The sequence below is a fragment of the Mycteria americana genome, chromosome 8, assembly GCF_035582795.1.
Source record: "Mycteria americana isolate JAX WOST 10 ecotype Jacksonville Zoo and Gardens chromosome 8, USCA_MyAme_1.0, whole genome shotgun sequence".
NCBI classification, from domain to species: Eukaryota; Metazoa; Chordata; class Aves; order Ciconiiformes; family Ciconiidae; genus Mycteria; species Mycteria americana.
Genome location: NC_134372.1, coordinates 29,821,653 through 29,836,972, shown reverse-complemented (window position 1 = coordinate 29,836,972; position 15,320 = coordinate 29,821,653). Strand labels below are relative to the sequence as shown.

Here is a 15,320-nt window from a genome sequence, read left to right as displayed (position 1 = left end):
GTGTTAAGTTAGGGTGTTAACCTGAGTGCTCGTCTCCAAGTACAGGGTTGGGGGGCGGGGGGGGGGAGAGAAGGAAAAAAAAAAGGGGGGGGGGGGGGGGAAGGATAAGAACTACAGGAGACCTTGGTCTTAATGTTTTATTTTCTCTTCTCAAATGACATTCTCAAATGACAAAGGGAACATAACTTGCTGTTGGGGCCTACTGCTGAAAAACATATTTAGCAATGATTATCAGAAATAAAGAAACACATTCCTCTGAAAGAGGTACCAAAAAAAGGTTACAAAGCTTTAGTTTTGTCAATAATGATTCAGCCTAGGGAGTTTGTCTCAACAGAAGCCTTTCTTCAAGAATCTACTTGTAGCACCTTTCAGGTCAGAAATCTCCCTCAGTTGTGTATAGAATATTGCAATTACTTTGTCTTAACACTAAGTAGATGAGAGCTGACTTTACCTCTTGTAATTACTCAAACAAGGAGCCTGTAATTCCCTAAAAAAATAACCTCTTGGCTCAAGCAGCAAAAAAATTAGGGTGTCACCCTAGACAGCTGTCACAGAGGAAGAAATAATGACATATTGATAGAATATAAGTTACAGAAATTTTATTCAGGTCTCCCTAACAAAAATGAAAGCAAAGACTTGGTCACCGTGACAGAGTGGTTTTGTTCCTTAGAGGGAATGAAGCTAAGCCCTCTAAGGAGCAGAACTGAGGAGGAAGGGAGGGGGAAAAACACCCCCAAAATAAAAATTAAAAAAAAAAAAAATCTCACCATATCATTTCACTTAGTCTTCACAACACACATATCAGATTCTTGGCTGTTCTAATCTCCATATCACAGTACTAAGGGTAAATGGCAGGTCTACAAGTGTGGACATTCTTTCCCTTGCCCCATCACTTCTATGAAAAAGACTTCTCATGTCACATAGGTTGAAACAGTAACTGTATTAAGTTTTTATAGCCAGTGGTTATGCAAAGACCAGATCAAATCTTATAATGGTTCCCTTTGGTATTACCAGTCTAGAAATATTTTGTGTCAGAAAAATGCAATATGCGATGTTTTTCACAGACTTGAGTTGCTGGTGCCAAAATAAAATGGTTTTACCAGTTTAAGAAGGTGATAATAGGAACCGGTGAAGGATAGGGGGGAAAAAAAAAGTGAAATATATTATCTTAGGAAAACAAATATTTCACTTTGTTTCACCAAAAAACAGATACATCCTGGTAATTCTTAGTTTCCAACAAAGCAGTTGTAGGAAAAGCTGTTTTAATGCATCCAGATTTGGATTTAATGTCAAAAATTCTGTACATTGAGACCAGACTTTAAAGACAATAGTGCAGATTTCCAAGAAGCATTACTACAATACTATCAATCTAGTATATTTTAAAAATTATTTTTGTGATTTCAGTCAACCTTTAAGTAGAAGAAAATTATCCAATGATTTTTACTTTACAATCTGAGGAATGTTAAAAAAAATAAACCACACCAAAAAACCAAACAGTGGCAGTAAAAACCAAAAAACAATGCTGCACAATTTTCCATGCCAATCAGGAAGCACATATTGCTTCCTAGAACTTGACATATTTAATATAATAGACTCTCACGGTTGCTACAACAGATTTGCCTGCAAGTGCTAGAAGAAATGTTTTAACTGTTAAGTTTTGAGTCTCACAGCCAATAGTTACAACCTGTTGGACTTCTGCTGCTGTGCTCCTGAAGAGTTCAATGTAACGTTTTCCAAGGATTTCTTTGTGCTTTTTAAGTGCATTCTGTGCGTATTCTTCACAGGAAAATAACACAAATGCATCTCCTGTGGGCCTGCCATCAGGGTACTTGACAAAGAGAAGTCCCTCTTTCCCTCCTGTGACTGGGCACTCTGGCCCCAGGAACCCCAAGACATCCTCCTGAGTAGCAGTGAATGGAAGGCCCCTCATCCGGATGATAACTTGATTCTCCTTAGATAAGAACTGGGCCACTTCATTGGAGGTGCCTGGTAGAAAGATGACAACATATGGTCAGCCAACAACATATGGTCATACTGGTCAGTCAATTCCATAGGACCCAGGAGTGGCAAAGCATTAAGGAGCAATATAGGAGGTAAGTAGCTAGCAACAAACCCACAGAAGACCCGAGACACTACTAACTCCCAGTAATCTATTTTGAAGTGAAACTCCCTTACCCTGAAAGTGTTTCATATTTTAATGAAATTGGAACGAAGGTGAGATTAGTGCGAATTTATACAAGGTACACAGATGCTTCCACTGCAAAGGCTCATCTTCCTCCCAAACAGCAAAACCTGTCTGTGAACATCACAACCCAAATGCTCACAGCTCAAATTCAACCATGTGAAGCCAGAACTTGACAGGGTCAAGTATTCTTGGAAGGTAAAACAGGAAAAGCTACTTCATTATCCATTTGTGTCCTCAGTCAAGAAAAAAAAAAAAAAAGAAAAGAAAAAGTCTCAGAACTAGAACAACACTCCTATGAACTTCAGTAATTACACTGAACTCCTGGATCACTTACCTCCTGCAATTTTTAAGAATTCTTCCCCAGTTGCTTTGTAAACCTTAGAGAGAAAAAGAAAAAAAAAAGCCACACATGAAAATTACAATATTCAACTCTAAAACTCACGTCCTCTTCCACATGTGAGAGAATTGTATTTTGGTACTTTGAGCAAAACAGAAATGCAGTTTTTTCTCATTTAAAACTGTAGTCTAAAATATTTAGATTGCTCTCCAAAGATTTGTTACAAGTCACTACTTTTTACCTCAATGTATCTGCTACCCATGTGATGCTTATGTCTTTCCAGTGCGAGATCTCTCTGTTCAGAATTGACAAACCGAACTAATGCCTCTCCATTTCTTCTTCCTTGAGCGTTCAGACAGAGCGCCACACCACCTCTGGAAGGTAAAACCAACAAAAATAAACTTAGTTTGAATCTTTAATACATTTAATAAACAATTGTGTAAGAATAGTAGAGAAATCAGACTTTAACACGGAGTTTACAGACTGAAAAAGAAATTGCTACTATCTACAATTTAATTTCATTTTTAAATGTAACACAATTATATTGCAGGATCCACTTCAGCGAGATCTTGGATCTCATGCTGTTCACAGCTTTCTCAACTTCCATGCAGACGTACATTTACAAGCCCTTCCTATCATCTCAGAGATGCATGAGAATCTGGAATATATATTAAGTGACAGGTATGCTAAATTAAACTCACTCTCTATAGAAATACACACATATATACACAGAGGTGTATACACATCAGTCATATGAAAATTTCTTCCAAACAGCTCTTGGAGGTTTCTGAATCTGGCCTGTTTAGGAGGTATAGCAGAATACTGAAGAGTTGCCAGAAAATTAAAGCTTCTATTATATATTGGACTCTGCCTTGATTAATGCAGTAGGAGTTTCTCCCTTTAGGTACTAGCAATAAATGAACATTTGTTGGTTTTCAATTGGTTAAGTCTCTTTTCTTCTTCACACACTTCAAAACTCTTTCTTGTGCACCTAAAACTGGTAAACCTGTTCAGTTATCATGACCACGGGGTGGGAAGGGGCCTGGGTGGGGAAAGACAGTAGAAGCGAGGACTCTAGTGAGGGGTGTGGGAGATGTGTGTTAAACATACTAAAAGAACTTGCTATTAAAGACAAAGTGATAAAACAAGACAAATTCTTATTATCTTACTTGGCAATGTTGAGTCCTTTGAAAAATCGAGCAATATCTTGGTCTGAAGACTGCCACGGCAAACCTCTGGCACGTATTACTGTCTCACTGTCCACTGTTTCAGATTTACTACTGCACAGAAAGAAAAAAAAAAAGCCAAAGTAAGCTTTAATCTAGGTTTTGCATTATCTTACCAAATTTCAGTTTGCAACTAATTTAACTTGTAGATGAGGAGTACATTTTCTGTTGAGACTCTTCTAATTCTGTTACTCATTTCAACAAAGAAAAGAAAGATAACTGGGATAATCCTTTTATATAGACAATGCCCAAGATGCACTATGTTGTCACCACATTGCAGTTCCTTAAAAAAAAAAAAAAAAAATAGAAGACTGTCTCAAAGTGAAGTAATAAGGAACTGGATTAATTTTATTTGAAAGATGTAACAATCCAACATAGATGGTTACAAGGCAGTCCTAAATATGAATACATATTACTTATGCTTAAGATGTTTCATTCTCCAGTTACTGCAATGTACAAAGAACAATTCTGTTTCTTCTCTCCCTAAACCAAATATGCAATACAGCATATTAGACCACTCTCCAGAAGCACCATGTAGTTCAGCTGCATATAGGGTGCACTAGGCATTACCCCTGTTGACTTAGGGAAAGTTCACAAATATTTCTTCACCGCTGGGTAAGATAAGTCAGCCTCGCTGCCATGCAAAACAGAAGCTAGAGAACAAAGAGCGTTTAACTTGCAGTGACTTTATGGAGACAGACTAAAGTACAGCATTCAACGTACCAGCTATAGTCTGTCTACACTAGACTACTGAATACACTGTCACTGTTCTCAGGAACCAACCTACTTTCACAGTGACCATGGGGAAATGTTCACAAGCTTTCCTTGCTGTAGACAAGATTCATCTTTGGTTGTAAACAACCATGACAAGGGCACTTACCAAGGACCTGTTTCATACTTGTATTTCACAGTTTCAGGCTCAGTAAATATGTGATCTGCAACAAAACAGGAAGTTTAAATATAACCAGGGTCAGAGATTACTTAAGGATGACAGTATCGCTGCCAATTCTTAGGGAAAGAAAGATTTCAGCATTCTGTATAAATAGGTCACTTACTACAACTTTCAGAGAGCATGCTGAAGATGATAGCCACCATGGTTTTCACTTGCCACACGCCAAAGTCCTCCTCTGTTTCATCTGTCCCTAAGCCTAGATCTAAACATGTGATTATAGAAAATAACAGACTTGCACAATCATTTGTAAACAAGTCATAAGTCTTTCCTGATATTAACACAGAACTGGTAATCAAATTTACTGGTCTTAGCAGGGACACATGACCATTAGACATTTGTTACTCTGCTCATAAACTGGTTAATATTCACTTTAAAGGTCAACAGTCTGAAAACTATTGATAGCTTACATCATTTCAGTGTTAACAGTTTAAAAAAAAAAACCACCAGCAGAATAAGTTCCTATCGCTTTAAGCATAATTGAACTTTAACCACATTCAGCTGGGCCACAAAAATCTTCCTAAAATGTATATGTAGGGTGTTGGGGTTTTTGTTTTGTTTTTTTTTTTTTTTTTTTTTTTTTAATTAGCTTTTGTTTTAAACTCAGTTCTGTCAGGATCATACAAGAGAAGTATTACTATCTGCAAACAGTAGAAGCTTGCAGGCCAGCTGGTGCTGAAAAGGCCCACTGATAGCTCAGCCTTTCCTTTAAGATCAAGTATCAATGAAAGTGATGTTTTTCTTTAGTGGATTTACTAAATACGGTTTAGAACTCATTGTTAGGCTCAAATTGAAATAATAATAAAAAATAAATCACAAGCAGACGTACTCCCCCAGCACACACTTAAGCAAACATTCCTTCCATTTTACCTCTGAGTTTTTAAAACCCACATCTTAGTTTAGAAGAATAAAACCGGTAACGATTACAGAGATAAAACCTAAAGAAACATAATTTATTCTGGTGTAAAAGCTGCAGCAAAAGGATACATTCTGCCATGGTCTTGATAGTCTGATCTTTCACGGCGGCTGAACTAGGGTAGCAAGTGTGAAATTCTTTGCGCAGATCATAAAAGGAATAGAAGCAGTCTGACAGCAGGAAGTTCTACAAGGAAGGCAAAAAGTTTGTTTTGTACACACCATTCCTTTAAATTCTGATTAATATTTTTGGACTGAGGCAGTCTCAAAAAAAAAAAAAAATCACATAGTTGCATGTCATCAGCTCATCTATGATAGACCAGTTTAGTTCCTTTGTAACACAGTTCAAATTCCATAGCCTTACAGAATTAGATCTCTAGATGAGCAAACCCAAATAACTCCTGAGAGGCAGACCTGCGCAAAACAGCTAGAGAAGACAGCTAGGGAAGGGGAAAAGAAAAAAAAAAAAAAAAAGAAAGAAAAAAGAAAAAAAAAATCTAGGTTTTGCTGTTTTATAAATACGCCCATTTAGGATACCGTATTTTATCTTTTGTGGCTATGCTGAAAAGCAATATTGTACCAAAACATGATAACAAAGTTTAAATAAATATTGTTACAGCGTACAAGATATCTTCCAGCAACTTAAAGACATTTATTCATTACTGTTGTGTATTGGATAAGAATTTCAATTATATAACATTATTAAACAAATGTTTAAGCACCCCTTCACTCAGACATTAGCTTATTTTTTCAAAGAATAAAACAAGTAATTCTGGTCTAATTCACTATTTTCTCTCTCACACTCTCCAAGTGTTTTACTATGTAAAAGTTTGACTTTGGTTAGACCAAACAGCACTCACCTTTGTAAATAAAGAGTTAAGAAAAGTCACAAGGCAATGCTTCTTAGAATGGTAGGAATAGTAAGAGCTAAGGTCTGAGGCTTACTAAGATTTAATGTGCAAGGAGAAATAAACGTTCACAAATGAAAAAGTATTGAAGGACAAAAAAAGAAAAAAAGAGAAAGAAATGCAGTATTAAGAGACTCAACTGCTGATCAGATCCATTCCTTGATCTGGTATGGACAATTACTTCTTACACAACATTACAGTGTTTGTTTTGTTTTAGTCAATTTGTTTCAAGAGGGAAGTACAAAGAATTACCCACAATCCATATTGCAGGATGGCATGAAATTAAAAAAAAAAAAAAAAAAAAAAAACCAAAACACCAACAACAAAAAACCAGAACACCAAAACCAGCCAAAAAAACAAAACAAAAAAAACCCCCAACCAACTACCATGCTTGAATGTCAAATATCATTCCTGTTTCCTTACTTGCTTCATCCCTACATAAACATGTGATTTTCATAAAAAGTCACAGTCTTATGTTTTAATAACACAAATGCCAAATGAGTATTTGTAGAAACTCAGCATGAGCCAATACCCTTACACAGATTAAAAATAAAAACAAAAAAAGAAACCCCCCCCCCTTGCCCCCCCTCCCCCCCAAAAAAAAAACCAAACCCACAACTGATCAGTCAACTCCTTCCATGTCAGCAGCTCCCACTCCTGTGGGGTTCCTGCAGACCCTGCCAAGCAGGCTAACTCAAGAGCCACCACCCTGTACAAAGGCAAGATTCTTCTCCCTGTGCAAGACGGCCTGCTCTAAGACCTTGCAGGAACTTGGAGTGGAAACTGCTGCTTCGTGTGGGAGTAGCAAATAAGCTGTAGCACCACTTCCCACTGAATAAATGTGGATGGGGAACCACTGCCATTCTCCAGAGCCAGTCACTGCCTGTGTGTTTGCTCTCTACACGACATTGACACATGGCTCCTACCAATTTCAGATCTTGGTAGAAACCCATGGCTCCGCACAGAACCTGTGGTTTAACTCAAGCCTAAACAAAGCAATAGTTCTCCATCACCTCTGCTGAGGTTAGACCTGTACCTTTGCTTCCATTTCTTAAGACACAGAATTCAAAGTACTTCTACTGTTCCTTTCTCTATCCTGTCTTTCCTAATTTTCTTCTTCATGACTCTCATCTGGGAGTCCTCAAGTACTGTAGCTGAATGCCAAGAGCAAGTGCCAAGAACTACTCATCTGCTACACAGGGTTGAGACAGGGAGGGGATCATCTTAAATATTCTCAGAACATTATAGTTCAAGGTTGAATTGTGTTGCTCATCTCAATCTCACATAAGCTATTTTTTTTGATGTCCTTAAAACATAGTACTGCCCTTCTGTATCAGTTCTGATCTCATACCTTCTTAGATGTTTCTGGGTGGAGGACTTGTCGAATGAGTAACTGGCCATCACTGCAGAGTGTGTAAGAGCTCCTTCCAAGTACTTTCAAATCACTGGATACCAGCTGACTAAACTGAAAAATAAAGTGATAAATGTCATTGTACTGACTGATACGGATAATTCCATAAAACAAGCAGTTACCATTATAAAAACTTTTTTTTTTTTTTTAAGATAAAATAATTCAGCACTTTGTAACAGCTTTTGAAAAAACATGATGGAGGACAGACATGGGCTCCTGATAAAGGTAGGCAAAGAAACTATATGCATTTGCAGATTAGAAAATAAGAACACCAGCAGCACGGTAAAAAGAACAATTCGGACAATACGGCAGAATTATGAGTTCATATGAAAGATCATAGTATTATAATGGTAATGTTCAAAATCTGAACTGATTATTATAAAAGCTATGAAATATTTGAAAGAAAAAACCCTTTCAAGATCAACCACAATACAGATTTTGCAATAGCCTTTCTTCACCTATGGCACCTTTGACTTCAGTTATGCCCTTAATATTTTTTTTATTTGAACTTCAAAAAGAAAAAAGCTACCCATCAGGATTTACTAATGTTTCAAAAGTTATATGCTATGGAAGAACCAACAAATTGTGGTCTAATACCTTCAAAAGAGAAATTATAATCAAGTCAGATCCAAGCCAATGAAAGTTCCTGGTAGAGGTACAAACACTAGATAAAACAAAATTTTTCCCTACCTATACGATGGATAACCCCCAACAGGTTAATTCTCAGAAGAAAAGGGCTCCATCCGTGTCTTGTTCAACATCATTTTCCATCCTTATACAACAGTTTCTAGCCTTTTATTACTCCATATCAGTGTTAAATTCCTTGCTCATAATAGTCAACTAACGCATTATAGTACCTACATGTATCAAATCAGTAAGTAGTAGCTTGTTAGCTAACTTTCAATGGGACAACTATAATTATTCTAAGCTTCCCTCTTGATGCTACTCCCTCCCAGGAAAGCATCACATCACAAACGAAGCAATAATTAACATCATGATGCAGCAGCCACCCACTGCTCTCAGCAATAGCTTACAACTCCAAAACAACTACCCTCAAAAGCAAATTACAAGTCGACTTGAAACTCAAGACAATATCTTTATGCTGTCTTTTTACCTGGGTATGCGGGGAAAAGAGGGTTGGTTTGTTTTATCATCAACACGTGACACTTTACATAGTTACAGTCTCTGCTCAGGAAAGATGATGTCCTAATGATCTGAACCCACAGCTACAGAGTATTCATTGTGTGAACAAATGTTGCAGCATCTGTGTCCCAAAGGCAAGGCTCCACAAGGGAGAAATCATGTATTGAACACAATGTAGTAGGAGCAGAGACATGATTACCCAGGCTTTATTTCAGAATAACTTCTCAAATCCAGTTCAGGCCCTTTTCTAGGCTTGGACAGCTAACCAGCATTCCACTACCATTTTGAGTTCAGAAATGCTGTAGTAGTGGCTACTACATATCGAGTAGTAGCCACGACTCGATATGTAGCGGCTACTACATATCAAGACAGAGAACTGAGGGGCAGAGGTGAGTGAGGAGAGGCACTTACATCAGCATCTTGTGTAAGTTGCTTAATTTGCAGATATATATACAGATATAGATATATCTATAAAATGAAGTTCTTTAATATCAAACATAAAATATTTGAAACTTTAAGAAGGGTGAAATATCCCCCCCAAAACCCTTTACAATGCAGTTCTTTGCAGACTACCAAAACACACAAAACCAAACACACCTCCCCCCTCAAAAAAAAAAAAAAAAAATCAACCCAAATTCTTGCAGATTCAGAAAGCCAGTTTCCTCCTGATGGCTAGTTCAGGTTACGTTCCTACCACAAGTTGAAGTCTTGAAGAACCTGAGGCTATAAAGCAAGTCATTGTTTAAGGATGATTTAAAGTCAGAAAAATTGAGATCTGAGAGTGCTCAAAATACCTCAGCTGATGTGTAAACACCAGAAAAAGAAGAAAATTCTAGAGGACTCAAAAGGAACCACTTCAGAAATGCAGTTCTGGGGACTGCCACAGTCACAGGCCAGCAACAAATATTCTCACTACAATAACAGACATGAGGAGAATTGCCTTCTTGCTAAATGCAGCACCTTACTGTGCCCAGAAGTTAAAACAGAAAGTAGTAAAGAGCAAATATTTGTAAAAAGGGATTGGAAATGGTGATAGGAATTAGGCTCCAGAAGGTGTACAGGGATTCTTGCCAAAAGGAAGCCGAGTCTTACTGATGAACAGTAATAAAACACTCCCCAAACCTTCAACTTTGTACCCTGTGCTTCTGAAGATGCACAAGAGCCCATATAAAGAGTGCAATTAGGGAGCTGTTTTGATCAGATACAAGAAGAAGTCAGCACACACAATTTCAGGCAAGCAGCAAATGTATGCAGCCTCCTGCTTTACAAATAAAATGTAAGAACTGTAGTTCAAAAAGTCTTCACCAAGTTAGAAAACAAAAGGAGAAAAATGTTTGGACAAGGGAGGAAATGCTCAGGCCAAATGGTGTAACTCAAGTTGGTAAAAATCAAGACTGTTTGCACTGAAATATTCACATTTTTTATAGATGGTGTTTCCCACACAACGTACAGCTGAAAAGACAGATACACAACATAGCTATTTTCAGAAGGCCCTGGTCAGAAGACATCAAGAAGAGTGAAATATTGCATAAGGACACCAATAAGCCCAATACTCCAAGTATACCAAGGTTTAAAGAAGGCATGAGAGGCAGCATTTGTTTTTATTTTTAACTGAGCCTACATATTTGCACTGCATATTTATTAAATGTCAGTGATAACATTCAACATTGTCCCACTGGAAAGGAGTTGGCAATCGACATGTCAAAACAATCCTCTACTTTTCTTACTAGAGGCTAGCAGCTTTAAGTGCCTTAGATAAAATGCCACAAGGTTGGCAGGCCTTGCTGAGTGCTTATTTAGAAACTTCTATTTTAAAAACAGCCTTTTTCAAACTTTGGGGTGTAGTGCTCCAGAAGAGGGCAAAAGGAGTGTGGGAAGAATAGTCAGGAGATATAAGCAATCCTTCCTATGCAAAACAGCTTAGCTATCACATGGGTTACCTGAGGAGAGGAATGAGGTAGCAGAATGTGAATGGGAAGATTCACCTAGGAGAAGAGCATGGGGCAAAACAGCAAGCATAACACTGCCACAGAGGAATGACAGATACTTGAGATTAGCCTGAACTAGCTTCTTTCATCTACATGAGATGTCTCCAAATTCTGGAAACGTTAAGTACAAAAAGCATAGCCATGGACCAGCTCTCATTACTATAGAGTACACTGGACCCTTAAGTCTTTCAGGCAATAGATACAGCCTATCACATGTATCAGAAGGAGTTAAAGCAACTAGTGCAGATGTGTTTAGAAAGCCACACTGAAATATAAGTTAAGCAATTCAGGATTCCGGCAGAAAAGCCATCTTCAGCCTGCTTTTTCACACTACAAATTTCAGGCAGCATCTCAAAACAACCTCGAACCAGCATACACCCAAATGTAGCAAGCTAAGGACAAGTTAAGACCAGTGCCAGATTTACATTACATTTTTCTGTCTCACATGTTGAGCAACCTGTCCACAACTCTGTCATTTCATAAATTCCATCCACATCTCCTTCACTCCACTAATAAAAACTCTCTCAGCTATTTACCTCCTGTCATTCATCCTCATGCTGCCCTCCATAGCACTCCCCCACTTTAGCATGCAAAGCTGCCCCACCTTAAGACTTCCTCCACCAAGCTCACACACCCTGTGTCTCCCCTGTTAATCTACTCATTTCATAGCAACAGAGTTATACAGAGTGTTAATTACCACTGTTTGCATCTTGCAATCAGCCCTCATTTCAACTGCAAGAACCACAGCGTATTGGCATCACCCTCCACCCTTTATTGCTTATTCCAGCAGATCAGTCTCTCTAGTAGAGCTCTGATGAATCATACCATATTTAAAGGAACATGTTCAAAAATTCAATACTGAGATTAAAAAAAGAACAGACAGAAGAGGAAGAATCAAACAAGCTGCTCTGTACATTTACCTCCAGGAAACCTACAACAGTTCTTAGAGAAAAGGTGGTGAGAGGAAAGGACAGAGTTTGAGCACCAGTTTGAAAAACTGGCTAAACAGGATTTTGGTCATGTAGCTAAGAGTACAAAGAGAGTGGAGAGACATGTTTCGCCAGCAGCAAAGCTGGATGAAAGCCAGCACAAGCTGCTGTGTTTTCTGCAAATGAATCCCAAGTGGCTGAAATGACACAGCCCCCTTCATGTTGCCTTAACTACAACTGAACAAAGCTGTGGATCTTAGAGAAACGAGAAGATTCCTCATTAAGTTCTTTCTATAGTTATGATGCACAAAGCACTGAAATAAACCTCTGGCTATTTGGATATTCTCATTTCCCTAACTAAAAATAGCTCTCATCCTTGAGAAAGGCCACTGCATCTGTGCTGTATCTGTGCCTGCCATGGTAATGAAATACTGAGATAATTCAGTTGCAGAATGCATCCATGCTGTCAACTGAACCATTTCTAAAACACCAAGATACTCTGGCAGATTCTCTCTTTAATTCACCTCCAAGAAATAACAGAAAATTTGGCTGCTGCTTATTCATCAGACCTCCAGCAGCTCCTAGTGCATCTTCAAAATGGGATCCTTTCCTTTAGCCCAAAGTTTCTGTTTTGCTTCTTTTAGCCCTACTGACCCATCACAGCTAACAGCACCAGACAAGAAACAAAATTATTCACAAAGCTTCAGAATTAAAGGCATCCTTGCAATTTAACCAGGTCTGGAATGTTATGCTAAAGCATAAAAAAAACTCCAGAAAGAAGCTTAGCTTGTAGACCATGCTTAGCTAGACATGCATCTATTCCCAAGTAGAAAGATGAGTTATTAAATTTATCTATGTTCTTTGCACAAAGGATGGTCCTCACAGTGTGGGGACCTGATTTCAAATCAGTGGTATCAACAGGCATGTTACTAAATCGCCCAGAGATAACAGTTTGGTGATTACACATAAATACATGATCAAGTTTCTGCCAAATTAGCATATCAAAAAGTGCTTATTTTGGCTTCTATGCCATCTTTAGACTTAGGTGGGAGGACAACTCACACCTGGTCCAGCCAAAAATTAAGACGTGAGACACAGATGATACTTGATTTGGCATAAAACCTGTCAAAAGAATCTGAACAGGCTTAACATCCTAGATCAGTCTTTTGAAAACAAACAAACAGAAACCCCAAAAACAACTTATTCAGGAGTGACATCTTTTGGTCATTATTAAAAGGAAAACTTTCAGGAATAACTTAGAAGAAAGTTATTTCGGCTCACATAGGCTCATATATTCCAATATATGCCCTTGAGCTTAAAGAACTCATATTACTTATATGTAACTGTCCCAGAGAAAGTGAAAATATACTCCACAGATCTGTAAAATACACCGTTTTATCTGTTTTTTTAAAGGTTTTATCTGAGGCACATAAACGTGAACTGCTTATATCTCTTTTGCTCAAACCTGGAAAATTAGCTACCTGCTGTTTTTTTCCCATATGCATTTCAAGAAATCAATAATAAATTTCCACTCTGACCAGCAGGCATCTCCTTGCGAAGCAGGAGCTAGAGATCTACTTTAGATCTCCTTCACAAATTATTTTACCTACATAAGAGACTTCCTCCAGTAATTAATTACTAGAAAAAAAAGTGGAGGGCAGCATAGAAACCATTACAGGCAGGCAGCTCTAATATACAGATACATGTATCTCTGTGTACTCATGCATATGTTTATGTATAGCATTATATATAGTAACATGAATTATAGTATTAAAAAACTCATCAGAACAGCTGAACTTTCATGTTTGCACGTCTAACAATTCAGACTTTCTAAATTTATGAAAATTATTTCTAAATTTCAATTCACTATATTTCTCAACATTTTCTTTAAGTCCTGAAATTTGTTACATTCTATTAGTATAATGAAGTTTGAGAACTACAGCTCATAGTCTGTCAGACAGATTATCAAATAGAATTTACCAAAACAAATCAATAATACTATAAGATCTATACAGACTTATACATATATAGCAGTTTCATGTTGCAGAAACAACTTAAGTAGCAACCACATAAAGCACTTCCTTTTCAATCCAGAAATATCAGAGTTCACTCTCATGCATACTCTCATGCTTCGCCATATATGAACTATCAATTGAAAGAGATGTTAAACTTTTCTAATTGCAGCTCTCCTAGCAATGAGACCACATACTTCACATATTAACATCATATATACTACCACTTTGCAATGAACATCACATGTGCTTTGACTAAAGCCATGCTGTTTATAACCATGTATGATATCCAGTCTTACCTGTGTTAAAAAAAATCATCATTACTTATTAGACATTACTGTAATTCACTACATTAGAGCTTTAGACTGTCTTTTAGGCCTTTGGTGTGGGTCATTCTTTGCTTGTAGCATAGAGCATATAACAATGATCTGTCTTCTTTCAGGTAAGAGAAGCATGGAAAAGAAATTACAATCTCCAAAAAGGCGTCTCTGAAGATGCTCTACTCCAAGCTCTGCTTCAACAGGCAAAGACATTGCAGTTCTTGCCTCAAAGCCTGATTTTACAGAAAGTCCTCTACAATTTATTGCCAGCAAACACCCAAAACCAATTACATAGTTGCAGGTGTGGTTCCAGAAAGGAGATCTCCAGTGCTTGAGCACTGAAACAGGCTGCCCAGAGAAGTTGCAGTCTCCATCCTTGGAGATATTCAAGACCCAACTGGATATGGTCCTTGGCAGCCTGCTCTAGCTGACCCTGCTTTCAGGGGTTGGACTAGACGACATCTATAGGTCCCTTCCAACCTCAGCTATTGTCTGATTCTCTGATCTCTTTGGAGTCTCTCTGTTTTGCCTATTCTGCAGCTACACTAGAGATCATTACATCAATGCCACCATAGCGTATACATGTGTGTGTGTGGGGGGTATTGGGGAAGGACCTGTCTGGGGTGGGGGGGAAGGGGAAGAAATCAAGAGGTGAGACGCAGCCAAATTTGATTAACAGAACTTTTCTGCCACCAAAACATAAGCTAGATTGGAGCACCACTGAAAAAAACAAACATCCAGCAACCCTGAAGTCTCCCTTAAGACTTAAAGGCTCTAATATAGCATGAGAAATTTCAAGAGTAACAAGCCATGGGTTTGGTATACAAAGCTTGAATACACGCAACATACCATGACATGTCAACTTTGGGAAATATTTTCACTTGGACTTTGTGCCTCAGACCCTACACCCACAAGGGTTTCACATTTATTTACAATACTCTCTATGGGCAGTTTTCTGCTCCTTCACTCTTCAAACCCTGGTGATAATGTCAGCCTT

General features: G+C 38.0%; 1 protein-coding gene across 2 annotated transcripts in view; it reads right to left on the bottom strand.

Moving 5' to 3' along the window:
• ESRP2 (epithelial splicing regulatory protein 2) overlaps positions 1 to 15,320 on the bottom strand; it is a 48,007-nt gene that overhangs the window by 17,737 nt on the left and 14,950 nt on the right. For both annotated transcript variants that reach the window (XM_075509736.1, XM_075509735.1), the window contains exons 4-11: positions 7,872 to 7,985; positions 5,685 to 5,799; positions 4,804 to 4,902; positions 4,629 to 4,683; positions 3,692 to 3,802; positions 2,764 to 2,896; positions 2,520 to 2,562; positions 1,685 to 1,986 (exon numbers count right to left, since the gene is read on the bottom strand). In XM_075509736.1, coding sequence (XP_075365851.1) covers positions 1,685 to 1,986; positions 2,520 to 2,562; positions 2,764 to 2,896; positions 3,692 to 3,802; positions 4,629 to 4,683; positions 4,804 to 4,902; positions 5,685 to 5,799; positions 7,872 to 7,985 — 972 coding nt within the window. The remainder of the gene's footprint in view (positions 1 to 1,684; positions 1,987 to 2,519; positions 2,563 to 2,763; positions 2,897 to 3,691; positions 3,803 to 4,628; positions 4,684 to 4,803; positions 4,903 to 5,684; positions 5,800 to 7,871; positions 7,986 to 15,320) is intronic.